We start from the raw sequence: 25,402 nt of genomic DNA, 5'->3' as shown, positions 1-25,402 counted from the left end.
GAGCTCTTAACCTGTGGGGTCTGGTGCAATCCTGGGGAATTAGTGTCAGATTAAAAAAACTGAATCAGTACTTTAAATTCATCTCATAAAAAAAAAAAAATCAGACCCGGATAGTTTTAAAAGGATGTAATTTATTTTTTAAAGTAAAGAAAAATTAATTCTGACATTATCTTAAACTTTTTGGAGAAGAGCGAAACAAAGAGTTGCCCAAGTAATTTGGTAAAGCCATTTCAAGCACACATCGCAGAACATTTCTCTGATCGATGTTTTCCCAGTAAACTCTCTCTCATGGTTAATTCTCCAACACCATACGTCTACCTCTCTCAGAACAACATTTCAGCTGAGATTCATGGAGGAAATATTGTATTCAGCACTCCCACAGCTCAATACAACATTTTTACCAGTAACAACAACGAAGGCGTAAGAAATGCCTCGCGCTGCATCACAAACATCTGGTAAAATGTCCACATCTTGTCAGCAAATCAGAAAGCATTCTAACTGCCAACGAAGGGGACATCCCACATAGATGCCACTGGTGATGAAGAAAACATTAAAACGTGGTCCTCACTGTGAATCACCCTCTGCCATGATTCCACGGTGCCGTTCATATTCCCTATCGCCTTTCCTCCCTAGTTTTGTAGAACAAAAGCTGACAATGTTGAGAAAGTGTTAAGGGGGTTAATGGAGAAGGAAGGAAAGGAAGCAGAAAAGCAGCAATGAGAGAGGATGTCACTGCTGACGGAGCAACCCTTTGTTAACGACACTATTGTTCGGCAATTCAGGAAGCAGAGTCGTGAGTATCCACATCCCAATGCGATGCTGTGTCAGTCAAAAGCACTTCGTTTACCATGTTTTACTTACACTTTAGGAAACTGGTCTGGATTAACAGGTAACATAGCACAATTTTACCACTTAAAATAAAAAGAACTAGGCTCCCAGTTAAGGTTTCTGCACAGAACACCTGATTTTCAGAAACAAATGACTGATATTAACTTGATATCTGTATATAATTTTACATCTAAACCTATCAGAGACAGTATGAGAAAGACAACCATGGTCCCTTTTCATCCAAGTACATAAGTGTAAAACTTCTAAATAAAAATTTTTGAGGTGACAAATTTGGTTTCTTTCCAAAGAGGAAGACTGGTTCAACATCAGAAAAATGCATTAAAGTGGAGCACCTGGGGCAGCCCGGGAAGCTCAGCGGTTTAGCGCCGCCTTCAGCCCAGGGCGTGACCCCGGGTTTCTGGGATCGAGTCCCACGTCGGGCTCCTTGCATGGAGCCTGCTTCTCCCTTGGCCTGTGTCTCTGCCTCTCTGCTTCTCATGAATAAATAAAAATCTTTAGAAAAACTGCATTAAGGCAAGTCACCTCAGCAAATTATAAGAAAAAACATATTCATCTGAACAGAGGCAGATAAGACATCTTAATAAAATTCAACATTCATTTATGACAAAAAAAAAACTATTGGCAAACTAGATATATATGGAAAGTCCTCCAACCTGATGAACAATAGGAAATGCATAAAAATGTCATCCACGTCACACACACGTGCTGAAACTTTAAATGCATGCTATTAAGATGATGGACAAGAGGAGGATGCCTGCTGCCATGTTAGACACCCTCGAGGCCCCAGTGTGCACATTCTTTGTCATACACACACACACACACACACACACACACACACGGTTTAAGAATCACAAATGCCCTTACGTGGTAGGAAGTGTTCACATCACTCAGCATCTGTTGGCCGTCAGCTCGGACCCACAGCCTCCCCGACCCACAGCCGCAGCCCACGCAGTCCGCTCGCGGGGAACCCCCTTAGCTCCTGATGAGGAGGAGGCCGCCGGGGCGGCAGGGGGGCAGGGGGCAGCCCTCCTCGTCGTCAGCCCCGCACGGCGCCACGAACGGACACTCGGCAGCGGGGACGACGCGGGCGCCACGCGGGTCTGCGAGAGCCTCGCTCGCCAAGGCCTCCGCAGCCCGGGCCTTTCCTGGGGCCTCGGGGTCCGCGCGCTCCCCGACGCTGCGGGCGGAGAACCCTCCGCGCTCGAGACCAGGCGGTGGGGCCCGGAGGTCAGCGCAGCGCAGGGCCCCACGCTGCTCCCACCTGCCCTCGCACGGCTACTGCGCGGGCCGCGGCCGCCCTGGGGACCACCGACCGGCCGCCGCCCGGGGCACGCGGCCCGCCCACGCCGCACGGGACGCCCGCCTGCAGGCCGGAAGCCGCCCGCACACCCGCACGTGCCGCCCGCCGTCCGGGCCGAGGCAGGCCGGCAGCCGCCCGTGCGTAGTGGCTCGCGTCCTCGCCCCGCGCCTGGGCCTGACCGCGGGCGTCCCCGAGGCCGTGCGAGGCCGTGCGAGGCCGTGCGAGGCCGTGCGGCCTGCCGACGGAGGACACCGACGCCAAGCAGCCCGGGAACGGGTGCCTGCCCCTCCGCGGCCCTCGGGCCATCCGGGAGTCGGCAAGGAACCACGAGGGCGCGAACGGGAAGGCGCCCGGGTGCGGGCAGCACGGCCACGCGTTGGAAGCCCGGAGCCCAAGGGCCGCCCCTGGCGAAGGGCCCACGCAGGAGGCCGCAGCTGCGCGTCCCTGGGGAGGCGGGGTCCCTCAGGCCCCGGGCTGCCTGCGGAGCGCCGGGAGCGGCCCTTTGCCTCAGGCACAGCGCGGAGGCCGCGCAGCCGGGAGGCAGGGCCAGGCCCGCACGGGCGGGCGTCGCTGTGTGCAGACGCTGCCCCCGGGGCGTCCTGCTGCTGCCGGGGCGGGCCTCACAGCACCAGCCGCAGCCGCAGCCGCAGCCGCAGCCGCGCCGGCCTCGCGTAGTGGGGAGAACCTTAACAGAAGGGCCTTGGCTGGTTCCGCCCGCTCCTCTGCGTCCCGCGGGCCTCCAGCTCCTTTAGGGTTCAGGCCACCCTGGTGCGGGGCCTGGGCCGTGGGCGGGACGCGGCGTCTTCGCGAGCCGCGCGGTGAGGGAAGGCGCGGGCGCGCTCCGGGGCTGTGAGGGGGCACTTCCGGTGCGGGGCGCGCTCCGGGGCTGTGAGGGGGCACTTCCGGTGCGGGGCGCGCCGCCAGGTCGGTGTGCGCGGGCGCCGCAGCCGCGGGCGCGCCTCGCTGCCGTGTCCGTTCCGCGCGGGAGGCTCACGGGGCCACGAGCCACCCGACACGCTCTGCTCTCCTCTCGGGGCCATCGCCGCGGACCCTTCGGCCCAGGACCCCGCCTCCCGCTGCCCCACCCGAGGCTCCCTCACCCCTGGGCGCGGGCCCCGGAGAGCGGAAACGGCGGGCGGCAGGCGCATGCGTCGCTGCCACGTGTCCCGGCCGAGCGGCTCACGAGCCGACGTCGACGCCGTGTCGCTTCCCGCACCCCGGAGCCTACCCGGTGCTTCTTTCCGTCTCGGCGGCCGGAACCGCTGCGGAGGAGCCCGCGGCGCGCACCCACCGGCCCGAGCCTGCCTGTCCGCGCTCAGCCTCGGTCACCCGGACAACGCCGCCGACCGTCCGACTCCTGCACACCTGATGCCCAGGCGGAGGGCGGGGCCTGCCGCTGCTGCCGGACCCCACGGCCCGCTCCCTGATGACCGACCTGCCCGCCCGGACGCGGGGACGGAGCCCGGACAGCACCACGCTCTGCCCTGGGGGCGCCACTTGCAGCTCCCGCAGACCACGGGCCCTGGGGGGGACACCTCCATGTGTTGACCCGGGGGACGGAGAACGCGCACCACAGTGAGGACACCTCTGTGTGCCAACCCGGGGACGGAGGACGCCGACCACAGTGGGGACACCCCGAGTGCTGACCTGGGGACGGAGGACGCGGACCACAGTGAGGACACCTCCGTGTGTTGACGCGGGGGACGGAGGACGCCGACCACGCCGGGGACACCCTGAGTGCCGACCTGGGGACAGAGGACGCCGACCACAGTGGGGACACTTCCGTGTGCTGACCCGGGGGACGGAGGACGCCGACCACGCCGGGGACATCCTGTATGCTGACCCGGGGACAGAGGACGCCGACCACAGCGGGGACACCCCGTGTGCCGACCTGGGGGACGGAGGTCCCCGACCACACTGGGGACATCCTGTATGCTGACCCAGGGATGGAGGATGCCGACCACAGTGAGGACACCCGGTGTGCTGACCCCGGGGGATGGGGACGCTGACCACAGTGAGGACGCCCCGTGTGCTGACCCGGGGACAGAGGACGCCGACCACAGTGAGGACCACCTCTCTGGGCTGAAGCACGGGGTGTCTAGCGTACAGGGGCTGTAGGGACCCCTAGGCCCACCCGCCCTTCCTGGAGTTCCGCGCCCCGCCTTGCTTCCTCCAGGAGCCCTGCCCTTTTCCTCCTTCCTCCGGATCCCTGTCCCACCGCCAGTGTGTATGCTCCTTCCTCTTTCCTCCCGGGGCCCCGCCCCCTTCCTCCTTCCTCCGGGAGCCTCGCCCCACCGCCAGCCTTCCTCCCGCAGCCCCTCCCCTTTCCTCCCGTAGCCCTGCCCCCTCCTTCCTCCTCCTGGAGCCCCGCCCCACCGCCGGCCTTTCTCCGGAGCCCCGCCTCCCCGCCAACCCCTGTCCTCCTTCCTCCCGGAGCATTGCTCCTTTTTTCCTATTCCGGAGCCCCGCCCCCCGCCAATCCCTATCCTCCTTCCTCCCGGAGCCCCGCCCTCTCAGCAATCCTGTCCTTCCTCCTCCCAAAGCCCCGCCCCCCGCCAATCACTGGACGCCTTTCTCCCGGTGTCCGGCCCTCCTGCCTATCTCTATCCTTTTTCCTCCCGAAGTCCCGCCTCACCACCAATCCCTGTCCTCCTTCCTCCTAGGGCCCCGCCCCACCGCCGGTCTTCCTCCCGAGCCCCGCCCCACCGCCAATCCCTGTCTTCCTTCTTCCCGGAGCCCGGCCCCCGGCCAATCCCTGTCGTCCTTCCTCTGGAGCCCCGCCCCCCGCCTGTTCCTGTTCTTCCTCCTGGCCCCCAGCCAATCCCTGTCCTGCTTCCTCCCGGAAGCCCGGCCCCCCGCCAATCCCGGTGCTCCTTCCTCCGGAGCCCCGCCGCACTGCCCATCCGTGGGCCTTAAACCCGCGCGCCCAGCGCTGCGTCTCGCGAGAACTTGGCGGCCAGTGGTACAGTCCGTCCCCCCCGCGGGCCCCGGACGGTGGGCCCTTCCGGTCGTAGAAAAGCATTGTGGGAGCGGCGCGCGGCCCTTCCTGTCTCTGCGCCCGGGGTGGCGGGCGGGTTGCGGCCGGGCAGGGCGGCTGGACGGAGACTCCGGCGCCACGAGTCCCGGGCCCGCAGCCGCACGGCCGGGCCCGGCCACGTGGTCCGCGGGCCGCAGGAGGTCCCGGGGTAGGGGGGGACGGCGGGTCTGGCGCGCACGGGCAGGAGCGCCGCGGAGCGTGGGGCGCCGCAGGTGAGTGCGCGGCCGTCCCGCGCGGGGTTCCGCCCGCGGCCTTTGTGTTGCCCGTTCACCTTCCGAAACTGGTGAACGCGGTGTCAGAAAAGGCGGAAAGCAAGGCCCTGGCGGCGCTTCCTGCCCGGACCGTGGGTCTGGGGCGCGCGCCGCCGGGTCACAGTTCGCGCCCACGTGGCCCGCGTCTCGGTCGCCGGGTGGCGCGTCCCTGCGTGGGCGGCGTGGGGGGCGGGGACGGGCGGCCCGCGGACACGCGCCCTCCCGCTGACCTCTACCTTGCGTTCCAGGGAGTCCGCGGAGAGGAGAGGCGGGGCGAGCTGACGCCGCGGCCCCGGCCAGCGCACCGCACGGGGCCTGCGAATAAACGTGTCCTCACGCCGCTCGGCTTCGTGGCTGGCTGACCACCGGCAAAGAGCATTTTCACCAAAACCCCGAAGGGAAACCGGGTGTGTGTGCCCGTCCCCCCCGCCCCCCGCGACTTCCGCGCGGCTGGAGCCCCGTAGGGAAGGCCGTGAGGTCCGGGAGACGCGGGCTCGTCGCGGCCTGCGGTGCCCCGCGGAGCCCCCGCTAGGCGGTCGGCGTGTCCCGGGGGGTAGGCCGCGGACCCTCGGCACTCGCTTTGCAGGAAAGAGTAGCCCGAGCGTTCAAAGAATTTACTGAGTTTTCCAGCAACATACTAGGGAGTGGGAACGCGCGGGTGAGCAAAACAGTCCTGCCTTCGGGAGGAGCGGCCGGAATGGCGTCACGGACAGACTCCCCTCGGGACACCGGCCCCTGCAGTTGACCGGGGAGGACACCGGAGCAAGCGCGTGAGCCCGAGGGCGGGGGTCACCTTGGCAGGGCAGCCGGCCCGTGACCGCTGTTGGGGGCCCGCGGTGCTCCGAGCCTGAACGGGGAGGGGAGGAACCCGCCCGCCGGAGGCCGCTGACCGAGGGGAAATCAGGACAGGGCAGAGTGGGCCCGGAGGCCGGCCCCTTGGACCAGGGCGGTGACGCCGGGAGAGGAGGCTCGGGGGGCAAAGCTCGCCCGACTGTAATGGGATCAGGCACTGGTGTGTGGTCGTGCGTGGTCACCAGCCACGGGTCCTGAGTCCAGCCGCAGCAGCATTTTAAAGCCGGGCAATTAGGATTGCCTCTGGGAGATCCACGTGGGGCTGTGGCCACACTGGTCCTGACAGAGCTTTAAGGCTGTAGCACAAGGGAGATGCACCCAGAGGGACAGGGCTGGAAACCCGGCTGGCGAGGTGTAGGTGGTCAGAACCATAGGAACCATGAGAGCCCACACGTCAGATGTCGCAAAGCAGCCCCAAAGTCCCCGCTGGGATGTGGGGACAAGGTAGTTTAGCAGGGGCTGTGCTGGAGCAGTGAGGGTCAAGCCTACGCACTTCAGGGAGCCTGGGGAGCGGGACAGCTGGCAAGGGATCTGTGGCCTGAGTTGGCTTCTTTAGGTGGGAGAGTTCACAGATGAACACCTGGGAGAGTGGGCTCCAAAGCACAGGTGCGGGGACGGGAGGAGAGGGTTTCCTGTTGGGGTAGCTGGGGGCGGGGAAACGGATGGACGTCCTGCAGGACGACTCCCTGGGACAGCCCCTTCCCAAGGAACTAATCTGGGGGTCCCGGGAGCTAGCCGGGCGGAGGATCACTTGTGCCCGGGGCCACGGTCTGTTAGGTCAACTGATCCACACATTCTCTTCTGAAAACACAAGGACACTAGAAATTAAAAGCAACACTTAAAGCTTTATACATTTGTAAATAACCGGTGGGGCTCCACGCCACACACAGTATCACGAGAACAGTTCTCTGGCCGAGGCCTCTGCAGCCCAATGGGGATGTCAGTACTTCGGCACACAGGCCGAGACCCACCTACAGTTCACAGGTGGTGCGTCCTGCAGCACCAGCCGCACTCCAGTGTCCAGAGCTTCAACCGAGGCCTCTGCCCTCGCTGGTGGCCACAAGGTGCTGGCGGTTCCCAGGAAGAACAGGACATCCAGTGAACGAGCTCCCAAGCCTGTCCAAGTTCCCCAGTAATGGCCTCCAGCACACACAGGCTGCTTGGCCTTTAAAAGATGCAACAGGTTCAGTCTTTCTGATGAAACCTTGCAGGTCCAAGAGGATGTGGATCCTGGATTCACAGTTGGGAAGTAAGGCGGCCACCCCTCCGGCCCAGGCCCTTCCCCGGTATCAGGTCTCTGTTCGGAGGCGGGAAGCTTGGACAGTTTTCACGGTCTTTGCTGTGTGCTTTCCAGCCAGGTTGCTTGTAGAGGTCTGAGATTTCTCCTCCATCAGGCTGTCCTTAGATCCATTCCTTGTCTAGAAAGAAATAGAAGGTTCAGAGAAGAAAACGGCAAAAACCAATTTTATTAAGTCATTTCAGAAATCAAGCTTTTCTTACATTTAAGACCTCAGACTATGAAATACTTCAGCTTCACAGTATCAAAAGCTGTTCAACAAATGCTCTAGTTACAACAGCGTGAAAGATGGTTTATATCTTTCAGGTGGAACCTGGTAATGTAATAGTGCAGGGGAACCGGTTGTGTATTGTATTGTACCAGGTAGGTGTCAGTTCTCCGGTTCCTCCTAAACTAAGCTCCAAGGCAGAATCCAGGGCATTAGAGGGCACGATGTCTAGATAATCCAGAGAAGAGCCCTGCAGGGAGCCAGTGGGTAGGGGACCAGCAACGTGGTAGGTTCCCCCACACACACCAGCACCAGCTGTGGGTCAGTGCATAGCACCTGTCCTTTGCCAGTGGAGCTCCGGGAAGTACAGGGAATCCGAGCCCAGTCGCGCGACTACTACAGTCGCTGCGCAAGGTGAGGCATGGACAGGCTGGGCCACCACCACAACTCCGGCACCACGGCGGGAGGAGGAAACGGGATTTTTCTGCTTCCCTGTGTCGGAGATCTTCACGGCCACCGGAGCGGGGTTTCCCTCTGGCACAGAGTAAAATCCACACTCTGGTGTCTAAAGCCTGCCTCCTGCCCACCCTGCTCAGGCCACAGTGGTCTTCAGCCCAAACTCCCTTTACACGCGGCTCTGTCTCACGATTCCCCCCCCCACCCCGCCCCGGGGTGGCTCCCACTGCAAGGTCATTTTTCCACCCAGCTCTCTTCCACCACGGTCTCTGTAGGGGAGGTCACCTGCTGACCTGACGCGCCCTTCGTTTCTCCGTAATGCCTACCGAATACTTTACTGGTTCACTTCTGTGTGTTCCGTGTCTAGGCCAGGAGTCTGCAAACCCTCTTATGAGAAGGGCCAGACTGTGGGCTACATCTGCTCATTGTTCCCTGTCCCCACCCCCACCCCCCCACCCCCGGCCCTGGTCCCTTATTAAAAACCACCCTTTAAAAATGTCAAAGCCAGGGCAGCCCCGGTGGCGCAGCAGTTTGGCACTGCCTGCAGCCCAGGGTGTGATCCTGGGGACTTGGGATCGAGTCCCATGTCAGGCTCCCTGCATGGAACCTGCTCCCTCTGCCCGTGTCTCTGCCTCTCTCTCTGAATAAATCTTTAAAAAAAAAATGTCAGAGCCATTATTAGCTCCTGGGCTGTACAAAAGCAGACTGCACTTAGCCTGGAGACCAGTTGGCAGACTGCTCCCCATCATCCCAGCTGTGCGCACGGGATGTCCGTGGCATTCAGTCGGGTGACCAGCTCAGAAGCTGAGAGCCACTGATGGAGGTGCATGGGCTCCACTCTTGTATTCAGCAAAGCGAGAGTTAGTCTATGAATGTGCATAAGTGTCTTGAGGTTCTTAAGTGTCGGTGATGAGGTGATGACAGAGTCCAGAGTCGTTGGAAAAGCAAGACTACAATGAAAATCCTTATTTGTATTGAATCCAACTTTAAATTTTAAGACAAAAAGTCCTGAAAAGTCCTCACAGTAAGCCTAAACAGGTTATTTACCTACATTGCACGAAAACTGAAGTTTAGAAGTTAAACATTTTGTCCACACTACAAGTCAGACAAGGAGACAAATGCCAGTCCCTCTGAATGCAAACCGTAAACCACTGACCTTGAATATAAATTTTTAAAAGATTATCGACAACCTGTTAGCTGTCCCAGACTAATCTAAAATGAGGCAGACTAGTGGAGGTGGTGACCGATCACCCAGATCTCCACCTGGACGGAGGCATCCGTCCGCCGCAGCGGGGAGTGCTGGCTCCATACAGCTAAGACGTGAGCCTTTACAAGGAACGAGCCTCAGCTGAAGACGGCCTCCACCTGGCACCCTTTCTCCAGGGACTTAGTACGTGGGGAGTGTGATTGTGCAAAGGCCCAGCAGCATTGTGTCCAGGTGGGGGCCCTGGATGGGCCATGTCAGCGCTAGAGCTCCCTGTGCCACACACCTCAACCCTGGCCTTTGGCTTCCCAGGTATTGATCCTAGGAGCTTTCCAACAGACTTCCTCCAGGCGGACCTCCATCTCTGCATCTCTTCCCAGGGAACCTAGCAAATTAGCGTCGGCTTTCTGTCCCTGCTCAGTCAATGACAAAACGAATCAGGAGAAACAACGGGTAGCGTACGACGAGTATGGCTGAGTCGGTTTTCTTAGGTTGTCCATAAACCCCCTGAGTTTACATAGAAAACTATGTATGTGCTTACATGCATTTTTATGGGAGAGAAACAGCAGTTGTACGTGCTTAAAATGTACTTAAAATTACAGGCTCTCAGGGCAGCCCGGGTGGCGCAGCAGTTTAGCGCCGCCTTCAGCTGGGAGCCTGATCCTGGAGACACGGGATCGAGTCCCATGTCGGGCTCCCTACATGGAGCCTGCTTCTCCCTCTGCCTGTGTCTCTACCCAGCCCCCCCTCCCCCCCGTCATGAATAAATAAACTTTAAAAAAGAATTCCTGGCTCTCACTGGAGTCAGATTCATTGCCCTACGTCCCCAAGAACTTTCAGAAAAGTGCTTCTGAAAAATTGTCATCGGTACCAACACCTTAAAACATTTGACCAACCTGATGAACCGTGGAGCCACCGGAACCCTGAGCATCTGAAGAACGGGTCACAGGAAGTGGGGGTACCAGTTCGGTTTTTGAACTGCAGAGAATTTGTTCAGAATTAATGATTAGATAGAATTAATGAATCCCGAGCAGAGCTGGAAGGTGGTGACGGGACAGCACGTTCTACACCCCATCGTATCCCTTCCAGGGCCGGCCACCATGGTTTACTGAGGGGGCGGGCGGAGCTTTTGGATTAAGTTGAGCAGGTCAAGTAACTTGCCCCAAATCACAGCAAATAAACAGAAGAACCAAGAACAAAACAGGTTTGGTTCCCTTGTGCTTTTGTTACTGTGACATGTATAAATGGCTTTTTTTGTTTCCACAGAAGCATTTTCTTGGCCATTTATCCTTTTTCTATAAAACCATGGAGTTATAAATAGCCATGCTCTACATTTTACAAACAAACAAAATACACAAAACCTGGCCTCTACCTCTCTGCTGGGTTAGCCTGTCTTGCAACCTATTGATATTTACTAAAATTTTGAGCCTTAATTCAGAGTTCAATGATTCACATTCCTACCCAACAATACCAAGTACCTGATGCATAGTTACTTCAATAATATATTCATTTAAAATATGCCACCTATTGTGACTATATGGTGAGATATGGCCACTTTCCTCAACAGGAAGACTAAACACAAAGAAATGACTGCAACATATGATACCTGCTGTAGTAACAGAAAATGTTATCAGCTCAAAAAGAAACATAAGCCGCTTCTCTCAAAGAAGGATGCATTATTTGTAACAGAATAGTTCATATATATATATATATATATATTTTTTTTTTTTTTTTTTTTCCTCTAGAAGTCGCAGTGCACACTGTGGAGGTGCCATGATTTAGCCTATACAATATGGTAGCCACTAGCCACACAGGGCTATTTAAACTTAATTCAAATTGATAATACTAGATTTTCAGTTTCTCAGTCACACTCGCCACCTTTCAAATAACAGCCGCAGACACAGAACATTTCCATCATTGCGGAAAGTCCCATGATGCTGGGCTGCTCTGGAGCTGGAGCCATGCAGGTGATGACGTACGCAAGTTTGCCCACTTACTTCATCTCCGAGAGGACAGACCGCTCTCCATCTGAACACTGGGACCGGCGATACTGGCGGTAGCTTCGAGGCGAATGGGAATGCCTGATGCGGACTGGATCGCCTTGAGTCCTGAACAAGCAACCAGAAATGTGAAAACAGGCCATGCATCAGAACAGGGTAATTTGGAATTTTCACTTCATATGGAAACCACAAAGGAATAAGACCTTGAGAGTTTAAAAAGAATTTGATCCCTCTGCGTTTGGAAAGCCTAAGTGACTTAAATTTCCCAAGCTAACAGTAGAAAGCTGCTCCTTTGACCACACTTGAGAGTGAAACTTGAGTATTTGTACGTGTGTGTGTGTGTGTGTATTCAATGAAAAAAAAATTGTAATGAAACTTTCCTACAGTTGATTTTTTTCCAATACCTACAATGGAAGAAAAAAAACCTACAATGGAAGAAGAAAAAAAACCTACAATGCAGACAAATGGCATTCCTACCATAAAGGTTGGTCCTTGTCCTAGCTGTTATTAAGAATTCAATGTCTGGCCTAAAGACAAGGAGGTAGGAGGGGGAGCCGGGGAGGGTGCATACATCTAACATCTGACCAGAGCACGAGGCCAGTACAGTCACGGCAGGACATAAAGCAATGAAGTAGCATCCCACCGTCGCTCAGCCAGCAGGTCATCGTATGCCTCACCCTACACTGGCTGGGAGACCTGTCGGGCTTCCAGGAAGCATGTCCAGTGTGCTCGATCTACAACTGGGCCCATCCGATGGGATTTGTGGCCAGCGTGATTCTCCAGGCATTACAGTGATGAGTAAGAAGGAACACTGTTCCCAATCAAGGACTTCCTCAAGATTAAAACGGACATTGATCATCAACAGCCCCTCTGGAGCTACCCCACAAACAAGCAGCTGATGGGGGAGGGGGGCGACAGAGGCTGTAGTACAGAACAACAATCAGCTGTAATCCCCCCTTTCCTCCCTCCCTCCCTAGAGTTCTAATTTTAGTTAAAATGCAAAGGCGTATTACAGCACTGCACAGAACACCACTGACAAGTCAGAATGGATCATTCACTTATCAGTATTGATGAAACTCCTGTGGAAAGATTTTCAAAGACATACGCACTCTACTTTAGTATATGGAATCTCTTTTAGTTGTTCTTCAGACAATCCAGAAGGGTCCACGAGTTCCTTTCTAGAAGGAAGTGAGCAAGAAAATTAAGGTTATGATGCTGACATGAATACTAGTAACTTTCTTTTTTTTTTTTTTAATTTATTTATTTATTTATGATAGTCACACACAGAGAGAGAGAGAGAGAGAGGGGCAGAGACATAGGCAGAGGGAGAAGCAGGCTCCATGCACCGGAAGCCCGACGTGGGATTCGATCCCGGATCTCCAGGATCGCGCCCTGGGCCAAAGGCAGGCGCTAAACCGCTGCGCCACCCAGGGATCCCACTAGTAACTTTCATAATAGGCAGATGAGTTTTCCCTTCCTAATCTTGTCCCAAAACACATTAGTAAAACTAACAGAAACATAAGCCAAGAACAAAGACTTAAAAAACTAGAATGTCTTAAAGGAAAAATGGGGGGAAACCTTTTTTGTAGCTCTTCTACCTTTTTCCCAGTTTTCTTATATTTAGAATGTAGATGCCTCTCCACCCATCACCTCCCTACAAAAGATCTGCTTCTCTCCCCCGTGGTAGGCGTCTTTTTTCCTTCTGAATCTCTTTTCCTTGGTATTTATTTGTACACTGTTGGCGTGTCTGAGGCCCATGAGGCTAACTGGTCCAGGAGAGGAGGCCTTGGAGCTACCGGTGGGGGCTGCCGGCATGGAAGGCACCAGCAGAGTGCGGGATCCCTATAGTGACGGCAGTGAAGACTACATGACGGGCCTCAGCCACAGGCTGCCCTCCACGCCGTGACACTACCCAGGTCATAAAACAATAATAACAAACAGAGAACGACGGTACTTACTGAATGTGCTTCCATAACTCTTCTTTCGCCTGGATATCGGGGCTCCTCCTATAAACAGAAAACCACCACTCGTGTCTGCAAACATGCTTCATCTAACGACCTCACGGCTAACGCTAGCAGAGCGACACGAAGAGTCTGCCGATGGTGACGGTGTCAGCTGGGACCAGCCAGGGCAGGACGGAGCGGGGAGGGCCAATGTGGGATAGAACACGGTGCCGCATCATTCGTCTGCTAGCTCCGCTTTAGGACAGTCACAGGAACACCAGCCAGGGCTTTACTGGATGAGAGCCCCGAACTTTGGGAGCACCCATACCTCCGGGGTGAGGTGACGATGGTTCAGGGCCTGTTCCTTCTCCTTCGGGCTATCTCTAAGGAAAGGCAAAGAACTCCTCCTGATTCTACTCATGTGAAAGTTTCCCAACATGATCCGGGGTTCCCCAGAAGCAGCAGCAACCACAGGGAAAGGACATGGGTCGGCCAGGCCTGCCGACGGTGCCCCAGACCCACCTTTCCTCCTACCGCTGACGTCGGGTTTCTGGGCCGAGGCGAGGCCCCAGGAACGCCAGCACCTGTGCGTGGCTCATACAGTCACCCTCGTGTTTCTCCATCTCCCTATGTGCCCCACCAGTCTCTTCTCCAAAAACCACTTGAGTGGAAATTATAACCCTACTTTTAAGGCCCTCGGAGGAGAAGTCTGAAGTCAGCACACATGCGTCCGCCCTCCTCGTAAGAGCAACGAATACTAGAAATCCATGGTCGCTGTCACTGTTTCTTTCCTACTGAGAAAACAATAAGCTTTTGTTCATCCTTTCAAAAGAGCCAAGGCCTAAAGAAAGGACCCCAAACCCTAACAATTAAAAGGCCTGGAGGTTTGCAGAGCCACTGCTGTGCTCTGTCTGGTGGATTTTCCCTTCATAATCTCTATCAGCATTTTGGGGCTCAGTACCACTTTCGACATACGAAATTATCATTGATTTCATTTTTTCTCAGTTACTGAGGCACCGCTGAGGCATTCTGGTAGGGCTTCCTGAGCCCACAGAACACAACGAGCCAATTTTCTAGCAATTAAATAGACTAAGTGGGGTTTCGGGTTTTTCCCCCCTTTGTGGGGGAAAAAAATTGCAAAGGTCTTTTAATCAACTCAAAAGGAATCAAAATACAGAAGATAAGAGGAGGGAATGAAGCCTTGGTCCCAAACATATAAAACGTGCTATTGTTAAATGCTGATGTTCTAGAATAAAACTATATGCTTAAAAAATCTGTGTAAAAAATGCTTCTTTGGAAGGATTTTCTGTAAGGAACCTGCCTTTCCTCTATCTGGCTGGTGTGATCCTCCGGCCCATTAAAGACTCTGCCAGAGGAGGTGGTGCTGGCAAAGCACTAGGCTATCCAGCCCATTCCCAGACGCAAGATTCTGTTCTAACTCGGCAACAGCGTGGGATGCTCTCAGAAGGTCCCCAGTAATGGGAAGTGCAACATCTGAGCTCGGTGACAGAGCCATCCTACTGATAATCATTTTACCTCTGAAGGAGGCAACAGTGAGGCTGTCTGACTTGGGCCGGCTCCTCAGCCTCGGTGCCAGTGACATTCGGGTCATGTGTTCTTTGCTACAGAAACCGTCTGGGCGTCACAGGATGACCAGCAGCACCTGCGTCTCCCCGACGACGCTACAGACCTCCCCAGCACGACACGCAAAAATGTGTCCCAACATTGGCAGACATCCCACGGCGGGGGCACCGGCCCAGACTAGAGGTGGCTGGTCAAAGGTTGACCGAGGAGCCTCAAGGCCAGGTCTCTGGAAAGATCTGTTATGTGGACATTATGCAGATAATGGGACAGGGCTGGAAAGAATGAGAGAAGGTGGGAACGAAATCTTAGAAGAAGGAAGGAAGGGACCCAGGGCGCAGCTGATGAGTTACGACAAGTGGTGTGATTTTGGTGGCATGAGTTTCAAAACCAGGTGCTTCGAGGAAGGAGAAAGAGAGAAGGAGGAAAAGCAGAGGGGCAAGTGGGACGTGCCTGCCCCTGTAACCTCCAGACGGTGGCGGGAGTGGGTGAAGGTGAACAATACACAGAAAACCTGGTTAACGCTGGATATTTCCCAGTGTTGGAATTGCAGGGAATTTTATTTTATTTTATTTTTTTATTATTGGATATTTTATTTATTTATTCATAAGACACACACACACACACAGAGGCAGAGGGAGAGGCAGGCTCCATGCAGGGAGCCCGACGTGGGACTCGATACTGGGTCTCCAGGATCAGTCCCTGGGCTGAAGGCAGCACTAAACTGCTGAGCCACCCGGGCTGCCCGGAATTTTATCTTATTTATATGTAACTTATCTTTTCTGATTTATTTTTAGCCAAAGGAATTTATAACTTTAGTTACCAGGGAAAAAAAATAACATACATGTATTTTCATGCTTTAAAAAATTATCATTGTTGCAATTCCAGAGGCAATGCCTTACATTCCCATCTTGTAAGAATTAGCAGAAATGTTATCTTAACCCAAATGGGAACATGAGTCCTTCCAGCCACAAATACTGACCCTAAAAGATTCAGAAATTTAGTCTATATGTTTAAGTTCTATAGTATCTGTAACAGTCACATATTCAAGTTAACTGAGTTCTGAAACGGCCACAAGTTTCAAGCTACTTTAGGGCAGGGAGAAGTTCCAAAGCTAAAGAAACAAATAGAAAAATCTAATTTCCTCCAATTCCTAGACCACCTGTGACTTAACAGATGTAAAGACAGGCAACATACTAATGAGGAATGTATTATTTTTATGCTTACATCTGCACACATTTAATCAATAATTTAGGATGGATTCATGAGCTGCAGCTCATCATTTTGTGGATTTAGAAAGCTGTGGGATTTTTGACAGCCATTTTTCTTAATTACACAGATGTTTTACTTGAACTCTCCAAATAAATTTCTAAGGAAATGGAACATATATAAAAAATACACATGAAGTCCAATATTAGTCCAGTATTATCTCAAAAGCAAAACATCTCTCATCCACGCCTTATACCAATGGTCCACTTTAAGTAATTCATTTTTCAGAAAAATTTGTTTGATTTCATTTAGAATCAGCCTCTTCCTTTCTTCCAAAACCCTAAAATAAGAACACTACTTTGTAAAGCTACAAAGGGTTTATTTTTTTTTAAGATGTATTTATTTTACCAAAAAAAAAAAAAAGATGTATTTATTTTAGAGAGAGAGAGAGACCATGGACAAGTGCGGGGGCGGGCAGGGGAGAGAGTCTTCCAAGCAGAGCCCCCGCTGAGCAGGGAGCCAATGAGGAGCTGGGCCCCACGAGGTCATGACACCTGACCCATGAGCCACCCAGACCTTCGAGATGTCCCAAGCCCCTCAGCATCCGCCTTCCAGTTATATTAACTAGGGGACACTGCATGCGATGCTCGAGGGTACAATACACCATGTTATGGGAAAAATAAATGTGGTAGCATTTGAGTTATTATTTTTGTGATCTTACTACTAAATACTGCTGTAAAAGGAAAATTAGAGTTGAAAATATGTCACTAAGAAACCTCTACGCTTACGAAACATCTTTATTTTAAACCTTAAGCCCTTAACAAACATCTCTGTCATTCCCGGTCAGTACTGAGCAGACTGGTTCGCAGCGAGCCCAACCTGCCCCTTCTCCCCATGTCCCTGCGTCAGAGGCAGGGACAGGTGGGGAAGCCACGGGCCAGCCACCCAGGGGTCCCCTGCCAAAGTGCCCTGCTACCTCAGGAGGCACAGGACTCTGCGCCCCAGAACCCACGTCCCCCCCACTCGCATCGTGCCGGCAGTTTTCTTTTTCTTTCTTTTTTCTTAAGATGTTATTTATCTATTCATCAGACAGAGAGAGAGAGAGAGAGAGAGAGGCGGAGACCCAGGCAGAGGGGGAAGCAGGGACCCTGCGGGGACCCCGACGTGGGACTGGATCCCAGGACCCTGGGGTCACACCCTGGGCCCAAGGCAGATGCTCAACCCCTGACACCCCCCCCCACCCCCCCCCCCCCCGTGGCCCGTTGGCATCACTTTCCTGTAAACACAGTGAGACCGTGTTGCCAGCAGAGGGCGCCCGCGCCCGCTCACCCCAAGCTGAACCTGCGAGAACTATGGTTTCCGCGTCCAGGCGGCTTCCAAACATCCCAATGAGTTCACTCACAGAAAAGCAGCTTCATGAATGTTTTCTGATGCTACGTAAACCAGACGTCATGGCAACGCAGCTGCAAAATGTACTGGAAGGAACCGTACTTCTCAAGACTCTGTAGATGAGATCCAACCCTATTTTACTTCAATGGGTTCTTAGGAGAGAGAGGTTTTTGTATTGTATACTATTGTACGTCTCTGGTATTTATAATAAACACAATTTTCTAGCTTTTCATTGCAAATTTAAAAAATCAAAGAACAAATACAATGAATGAAACGTGTGAATGACGTACTGCAGCATTCTCCCCTCCACGGGTATACCCCCTCTGAGGATGGTTATGCATACCGCAGCAGGAATTCAAGAATATATGGGAGTAACTGAGAGAGAACTGCTTTACTGTCTATTGGAAACGCCAAATGCAAGCATATGTGAGGAACAATTTTACTTTCTCAGATGCTGCTCTAGGCACGACTCCCATTTTTTTTTTTAAAAAAGCAGTAGTGGTTCCTCAATTTGCACAGAACCAAACCCCAATCTTCATGTAAGTTGGCCTCACCCTACTCTCTTCATAGCTTCCCTCCTCATCTCAAGGGGGGAAAAATCAATACCTTACAGTGTTTCTAGGGATTAAGTATGATCTGGAGAACTTATAGTAACTGTAGTTGCAAGTACGATGTCATAGGTACCTGAATTCAGACCCGAGTTTTCAGCAAAACTCTATCAGAAAGGTATTATCTATCCATAGAGATGGCGCTGGAGTTCACGGGAATTTAGCAGCCAGCTACCACGAGAGCCCAGAACGCCAACAACGGTCCAACAGCACCTTGCAGATGACTTCCTTATCAACAAACTTCAGGTTTTTAATATCATTGCTCAAATAAAGGAGAGCCCAGCTTGTCCAATACTGTCATCCTGCAGTGTTCACAGCTTTATCTAGTTGCCTACTTGACATTTCCATTCGATTCCCCACCTGGTTTCTCGAATCTAATAGAACAAAAATCTCGACACTCTCTCCCCTCACATCTCCAGCTCATGTCCCCCGACCACACTGCGACCTCATGCCTGCCCACTCCACTCATCAGCCTCAAAGTGCAGATTCATTCAAAAGACATCCAGTGGCCAAATCCATCACCACTACTTCCACAATGTGTCTTCATCCACTTCTCACCATTTCTACCCGCCACCATCTTCTGAGCTAAAGCCACCTCTCACCCTAGCCCATCACAGAAGTCTTCCAATTGCTCTTCCTGTTAGGAACATCTTCTTTGTCAATCTGCTTTTTTCCAAGGATGCAGAGCAACTTCTGAATGAACCACTCTTCAAACAGACGTCTTCCCCCTTCACTTGTAACTCTTATAACTGCACTTTGGCCCTATCGGCTATATAGTTAGTCAACCAAGTTCCATTACACAGTCACCTCAAATATTTGCTAAACCTCCTTATGGTTTGCTTTAAAACTAAATTCCAGGAAGATACACATCAAACTCCTCATGGGGTTCTCTAATAAAATTGTATTTTTCTGAGATAAACCTCTATCCGATCTTATATTTTTATCATGTAGATAAAATTAAAAATAAAGGTAAGTAAGATTTTAAGTTTAAAGTGCCATTATTTTCTGATGTCAGCTGATTTAATAAAAGCAATACCCAATTTAAAGATATTTCTCTACGGGGGCATCTGGGTGGCTTAGTTGGTTAAGCTTGATCTCATCAAGCTCAGGTCTGGAGTTTGAAATTATTTCTCCACCTCAAAAGAGTATTCCTGAACTTCTGCTTTGGGCCACAACTCAGGAACTGGTATCAGAAGAACCCTTTATCAAGAATTATAAAGTGAAACAAAATATAACAAAGCAACTGTTTTGTATTGGGCAGCAGACACAATAAGCCTGTGATATGAGAGACAAGGGAAGCACAAGGCAAGACCCCCAATGCTTCAGTCTGCGCATGGGAGCTCCTTCCCAGTGTGGTAACGGGGAAGTGAAACTCAAGAGGCCAGGGAGACAGAGATCAGAATGTGAGGCTATTGATAAGGATGGAATTCACAGTGCAGAAGAAAATAAAAAAGGGGGGCTCCAGAAGTCTATATGGGGTTTTCCTTAAGGTTGGTCGAGTATGTGCCCTGCACTTCGTCTCTACATAAACAGAGTAACACTAGGTGAGGTCTAACAGAGGGCAGCTGCTACAAGGCTTAGGGCTGGAGACACTCCCCAGGGTGTCCAGGGTATGCACACAGAGTGGTAGGGAACAGTGTTCTGACGCTGTGGAAAAGCCATGCTGAGCGCTGTGTGCCTTCAGTCAAGACTCCACGAAGGCGGGACGCCTGGGGGGCTCTGAGGTGGAGAGCCTGCCTTCCGCCCAGGGCGTGACCCCAGGTCCCAGGATCGAGTCCCATATCGGGCTCCCTGAATGGAGCCTGCTTCTCCCTCTGCCTGTGTCTCCGCCTCTCTCTCTCTCTCTCTCTCTCTCTCTCTCTCTCTCTGTCTCTCATGGGAAAATAAAATAAAATAAAATAAAATAAAATAAAATAAAATAAAATAAAATAAAATAAAATAAAATAAAATAAAATAAAATAAAATAAATAAAATAAAATAAAATAAAATATAAAATAAAATAAAATAAAATAAAATAAAATAAAATAAAGACTCCATGAAGGCCAGGCTTTAGGGATAAGGACCCAGCCTAAAGTAAAGAACACATCCTAAGTTAATGACAAAGTCTCCAAAGTCCCACCACCCTATCAAAGCATAAAACCAAGTGTACAAAGTAAGATCAAGAACAGCGGCTCAGTCCGTTAAGAGGCTGACTCTTGACTTAGGCTCAGGTCATCATCTCAGGGTCCGTGGGATCGAGCCCCACCCCGGGCTTGGCTCAGCATGGAGCCTGCTGTCCCTCCTGCCCCTCCTCTGCCCCTCCCCCTACTCGTGTACACACTCATGCGTGTGCGCTCTCCCTCTAAAATAAATACAATCTTAAAAAGAAGGGTAGCCAACAATAATACAGCTGCCTGCCAGAACACAGTTTGACTCCTCAGAGAAAGACAAACCTAGATATTACCTAAAATTTTCGGCATATAATAAAAAATGACTATATATGTAGAGAGATAAGAAAATATCTAGAAAACAATATAACAGTCAATAGAAACAGATTTTGAAAGACACGGATGTGGGAATTCACCTACAAGGATTTAAAACATCTTGTACAGGGATCCCTGGGTGGCGCAGCGGTTTGGCGCCTGCCTTTGGCCTAGGGCACGATCCTGGAGACCCAGGATCGAATCCCACATTGGGCTCCCGGTGCATGGAGCCTGCTTCTCCCTCTGCCTGTGTCTCTGCCTCTCTCTCTCTCTCTGTGACTATCATAAATAAATAAAAATTAAAAAAAAAATCTTAAAAAAAATATAAATAAATAAATAAATAAATAAATAAATAAATAAATAAATAAAACATCTTGTACAAATGTGTGTAACAATTTAAAGGAAAATATGGACATCATAAATTAATAGATGGTAAATCTCAACAAATAAATGAAAAGTCTAAAAATAACAAAATTAAAATTCTAGAACAGGAAAGCATGAAGTTCAGAGTGGCTTTAAGAGCAGACTGGACAACACAAGGGAAAAAGTCGACGAAGCTGAAAACAAGTCATGAGAAATGATCAAAATTTAAAAGGAGAGAAAAAAAGATTTTAAATATTAATGGAAACTTGCTTGTGGGACAAAACTAAATGGTGTAGCACATATACAGTTGGATGCCCAAGAAAAGAGGAAGACTGAATAGATCAGAAAAAAGAACTTGAAAAATAATGCCCCCCAAATCCCTGAAATTTGGTGAAAAAACCCATCAAATTACAAAAACATAAATGATAAATACGAAGAAAACCACATATAGCCATACGATACTCAAACAGATAAAAACTAAAGATACTGAAAAAAAATCATAAAAGTAGCTAGTGAAAAAAAGACAAGCTCCACACAGGGCCTATAGAATGAAGACTGACCCATCGGAAATGACAAAACCGGAACGCAACTGAACAACCTCTTTTAAGTGTGAAAGAAAAACCCATCAACTTGCAATCCTACGGCTGGTGAAATTATCAGCCACAAATAAGGGTTAAAATAAAAACATTTTCACAAAAAACTGAGAGAATGTATTTGCAGTACATAGGAGATGCTAAAGGAACGATAGAGTGTCAGCTCTAGAGGAAGAAACAGAACACCCGGGAAACAGTAAATATGTGGGTAACTGTATTCATTTTCTAGGGCTGCTGAAGCCAATTACCTCAAATTAGTGGCTTAAAACAGCACAAATCTCTTATCTTACAGTTTTGAGGATCAGAAGTCTGACCAAGGTCTCACTGGACTAAAATTGAGGTGTCGACAGAGTTCTATTCCTTTCTGGAGGCTCTAGGAGAAAATCCACCTCCAATGTTGGAGGCTGGACCATTCTTTAGCTCACAGCCCCTTCCTGCATTTTCAAAGCCAGCAACAGCAGATTGAGTTCTTCTTGAATTGAATCATTCTCCCCCCTCTTCTGTCCCTTTTTCTACTTTTTAAGAACCCATGTGATGACTTTGAGCCCACGTGGGTAATGCAGGAGAATCTTTCTGGCAGAAAGTCAACTGGTTAACATTCTTAATTCCACCTGCGACCCTATTACCCCTTTGCCATCTAACATAAAATATTACAAGTCTTGGAGATATCTTAATATGGACATATCTAGGGGACACTTTCTGTCTACTACATTAACTAGAACTTTTTTTGGAGTCTTTTAAAAAAACTTACTGTTTAAACAAAGATAATATTGTAACATGGGGCTACTAACATGCAAAAATAAGATATGTGACAATAGCACAAAGGACAAAGGGGATAAATGGAGCTACATTTTTCCAAGATTTCTAAGTTTTACATAAAATATTATGGCATTAATCCTAAACATGCTATGATAAATTAAGGAATCATACTGTAAGCCACTGAGAAACCAATAAAGAAAAAAATAAAAAGTATAGGGAAGATGTTAATTAAAAGTAAAGTGGAGTACCAAAAAATATTCAATTAACACAAAATATAATAGGAAAGGAGGAACAAACCAACAAAAAACAGATTCAATAAACAGGAAAAAGAGCAAGATGGTACACTTCAACCCCCAACTGCAACTACAAATATACTAACATTGATTTTAAAAGATAGAGATGGCCAGACCAGATTAAAAAAAATTCTAACTATACTACAAGAGATCAGGAGATTGATTCTAAATAGAAAGATGTACTGCAGCTAAAAATGAAAGTATTGAGAGGATATAACACACAAACAGCGAGCATGGAAAAGACGTAAAGGCTCTACACGTACGCATCAGAGTTTGGGCGTGTGTGTGTGCCTGTACCAGACACAGAGAAAGGAGTAGTACCAGCATAAAGAAGACACTTCATAATGATAAAAGGGTCAATTCATCGGGAAGACAAAGGGAAAAAAAAAGCAAATATATAGGTACCTAATACCAGAGCTTCAAAATAACTTGAAGCAAAAACTGACAGAGCTAAAGCATAAAACAGACAAATCCATAAACCTTACTGGACATTTTAACATCCCTCTCTCAATGACTGAAGAGTAAACTAAGAAATCAGAAAGGACGCAGACCACCTGAACATCACTATCAGGTGACTGGATCCACTCGACATTTATAGACGGCATCCAGTGCCTGAGAATACTCATTCTTTTCAAGCCCACCACATCATTTATCATGAAAGATCATACACTAGGTCATAAAATGAGTCTCAAAATTCAAAGGACTAAAATCTTACAGATTACTTTTTTATCACAATGGAATTAAATTACAAATCAGCAATACTCATGAGATATCTAGAAAATCTAGTATTTGAAAATTAATCCATACACTACTAAAAAAAAAAGTTTAAGGTCAAAGAAATCACAAGACATTAAAAATAATCTGAACTACATGATAATGAAAACATTTATCAAAATGTGAGATAATTAAAACTATAAATAGGCTTAGGGGAAATCTGAAACTTCATACTTATATTTAAAAAGGATAAAGGTTTAAAATCAGTGTCACCTTAAGAACATGAAAAAAGAACAAATAAAAGAGAATTAATAGAAGGAAGTAATAAAGACTGGAAATCAATGAAATGGACAACAAATAAAATCAGCAAACCCAAGATTAGTTCTCTGAAAACGTAGATTAAGGGGAAAATTAAGAGAAAACACAAATTATTCACATCAGGAATAAAAGAGGTGATATTACAACAGATGTTAAAAAGATACTAAAGAATTACTGTGAACTAATTTTTGCTAAAGATTTGACAACTTAGATAAAATGAACAAATTCTTGAACCTATACATAACAAGTAAAAATCTGGATAGCTCAATCAATCAGTATCTGTTCAAGAAACAGATTGTAATTGGAAACTTTCCATAAAGAAAATTCCAGGCAGAGATGGTTTCACTGGTGAATTATATCAAATACTTAAAGAAGGAATAATGCTAAGTTTTTACATTAAGTCTTTCAGAAAGTGGAGAAAAAGGGAACACTTCCCAAATTATCTTAAATGATCAGTAAAAGCCAGTTACCAAAAACCCAACAAAGATAATACAAGAAAATTACAGACCAATATTTCTTAACAAAATAATATCAAATAGCATCCAGCAATCTAGGGAAGGGCTAATACATCAGGACTCTGAGGGCTTATCTCAGGAACCCATGATGTATCCTTCAGAACTGAATCACTGCAATTCTCACTAACAGAATAAAGAAGGAAAACCACATACAGTCATTTCCGATGCAGAAAAAGCTTGTAACAAAATTCAAAACTCATTCATGATAAAAACTCTTACACTAGAAATAGAATGGATCTTCCCCAGTGTTACATACAGCTAGCATCGTACCGAATGTGACAGTAAATGTTTTCCCCTAAGAAAGAGAACAAGCGACGGAGGTCTTTGTTCTTACCCCTTGTGTTCAACACCATAATTCAACACTGAACTGGAAGATCTAGCCAGTGCATTAGAGGAAAAAATATAAATAAGAAAAAAGGAGATTAGAAATAGTGGAGAGTGGTCTCTGGTCACAAACAACAGGATTGTAAGTGTGAAAAATCCTAAGAAAAAAATTTAAAAAGCTTCCGGAGATATGAAATCAATTTTACAAGATTGCAGGGTAGCAAGATACAATAGTAACATAAAAAATAATCTGTGTTTCCATCGACTAACCAACAATTGGAAAATAACATTTTTAAAGTACAGTTCAGTGCTATTAAAAATATTAAGGGACGCCTGGGTGGCCCAGCGGTTGAGCATCTGCCTTAGGCCCAGGGTGTGACCCCGGGGTCCTGGGACCGAGTCCCACATCAGGCTTCTTGCATGGAGCCTGCTTCTTCCTCTGCCTGTGTCTCTGCCTCTCTCTGTGTCTCTCATGAATAAATAAGTAAAATCTTTAAACAAATATATTAAGCAGTTAGGATTAAATGTAATAAAACAAATGCAGTAACTCTGTACTGAAATCCAAGGAACATTGCTGAAAGATGTTAAGAGGCTTAAATAAATGGTTAAGGATTTTCTCCAAACTGAGCTATAGATTCAACATATGCCTAAAGTCTTTTTTTGGGGGGGGGGGGGGGGGGGGGCGGGGATAAAATCTTTTATTTAAATTCGATTGGCAAACATATAGTCCGTCGCTAGTTTTAGGTGTAGAGTTCAATTATTTTTTTTGGTAAAATACAACAAGCTGATTCAAAAATTCCCATAGAACTGCAGAAGACCTAAAATAGCCAAAGTAATCTTAAAAATAAAAAAAAATAAAAAAAGAAACAACACTGGA

The 25,402-nt window shown here is 49.4% G+C and overlaps 2 protein-coding genes, 1 long non-coding RNA gene and 1 other non-coding gene across 7 annotated transcripts in view; 2 read left to right on the top strand and 2 right to left on the bottom strand.

Moving 5' to 3' along the window:
- LOC140611111 (uncharacterized) overlaps positions 1-2,966 on the bottom strand; it is a 68,223-nt gene extending 65,257 nt beyond the window's left edge. The window contains exon 1 of one of the 4 annotated variants that reach the window (XR_012012455.1): positions 2,835-2,966. This is a non-coding gene — a long non-coding RNA (uncharacterized lncRNA). Of the gene's footprint in view, positions 1-1,713; positions 1,877-2,834 lie in introns of those variants that run through there. The other 3 variants (XR_012012458.1, XR_012012450.1, XR_012012459.1) reach the window with 3 other exon arrangements.
- Positions 2,967-4,145: 1,179 nt separating this feature from the next.
- LOC140610915 (uncharacterized) lies at positions 4,146-5,777 on the top strand. Its single transcript, XM_072787467.1, has 3 exons — positions 4,146-4,211; positions 4,278-5,398; positions 5,686-5,777. The coding sequence occupies exons 1-3, from the start codon at positions 4,146-4,148 to the stop codon at positions 5,717-5,719; spliced, it is 1,221 nt and encodes a 406-aa protein (XP_072643568.1). The 3' UTR covers positions 5,720-5,777.
- On the top strand, positions 5,436-5,563 carry LOC140623920 (small nucleolar RNA SNORA13). The gene has a single exon (XR_012023446.1). It is a non-coding gene; the product is annotated as a small nucleolar RNA SNORA13 (small nucleolar RNA).
- A 1,337-nt stretch (positions 5,778-7,114) lies between the features above and the next one.
- Positions 7,115-25,402, bottom strand: part of EPB41L4A (erythrocyte membrane protein band 4.1 like 4A) — a 180,848-nt gene continuing 162,560 nt past the window's right edge. Inside the window, exons 19-23 of the mRNA XM_072787912.1 lie at positions 13,413-13,460; positions 12,564-12,632; positions 11,452-11,562; positions 10,351-10,432; positions 7,115-7,707 (exon numbers count right to left, since the gene is read on the bottom strand). Coding sequence (XP_072644013.1) covers positions 7,579-7,707; positions 10,351-10,432; positions 11,452-11,562; positions 12,564-12,632; positions 13,413-13,460 — 439 coding nt within the window. The 3' untranslated portion in view covers positions 7,115-7,578. The remainder of the gene's footprint in view (positions 7,708-10,350; positions 10,433-11,451; positions 11,563-12,563; positions 12,633-13,412; positions 13,461-25,402) is intronic.

This window comes from Canis lupus, chromosome 2 (assembly GCF_048164855.1).
Source record: "Canis lupus baileyi chromosome 2, mCanLup2.hap1, whole genome shotgun sequence".
Lineage (NCBI taxonomy): Eukaryota > Metazoa > Chordata > Mammalia > Carnivora > Canidae > Canis > Canis lupus.
The sequence above is the reverse complement of the archived record's forward strand: the minus strand, read 5'-3'. Positions and strand labels throughout refer to the sequence as shown.

Bases quoted from the DNA above. Each gene is read 5' to 3' on its own strand.
- LOC140610915 (XM_072787467.1), top strand. From the start codon at position 4,146: ATGGGGACGCTGACCACAGTGAGGACGCCCCGTGTGCTGACCCGGGGA. The intron at 4,212-4,277 runs GTGAGGACCACC...AGGGACCCCTAG, and splicing joins GACAGAGGACGCCGACCACA to GCCCACCCGCCCTTCCTGGA. The intron at 5,399-5,685 runs GTGAGTGCGCGG...CTTGCGTTCCAG, and splicing joins CGGAGCGTGGGGCGCCGCAG to GGAGTCCGCGGAGAGGAGAG.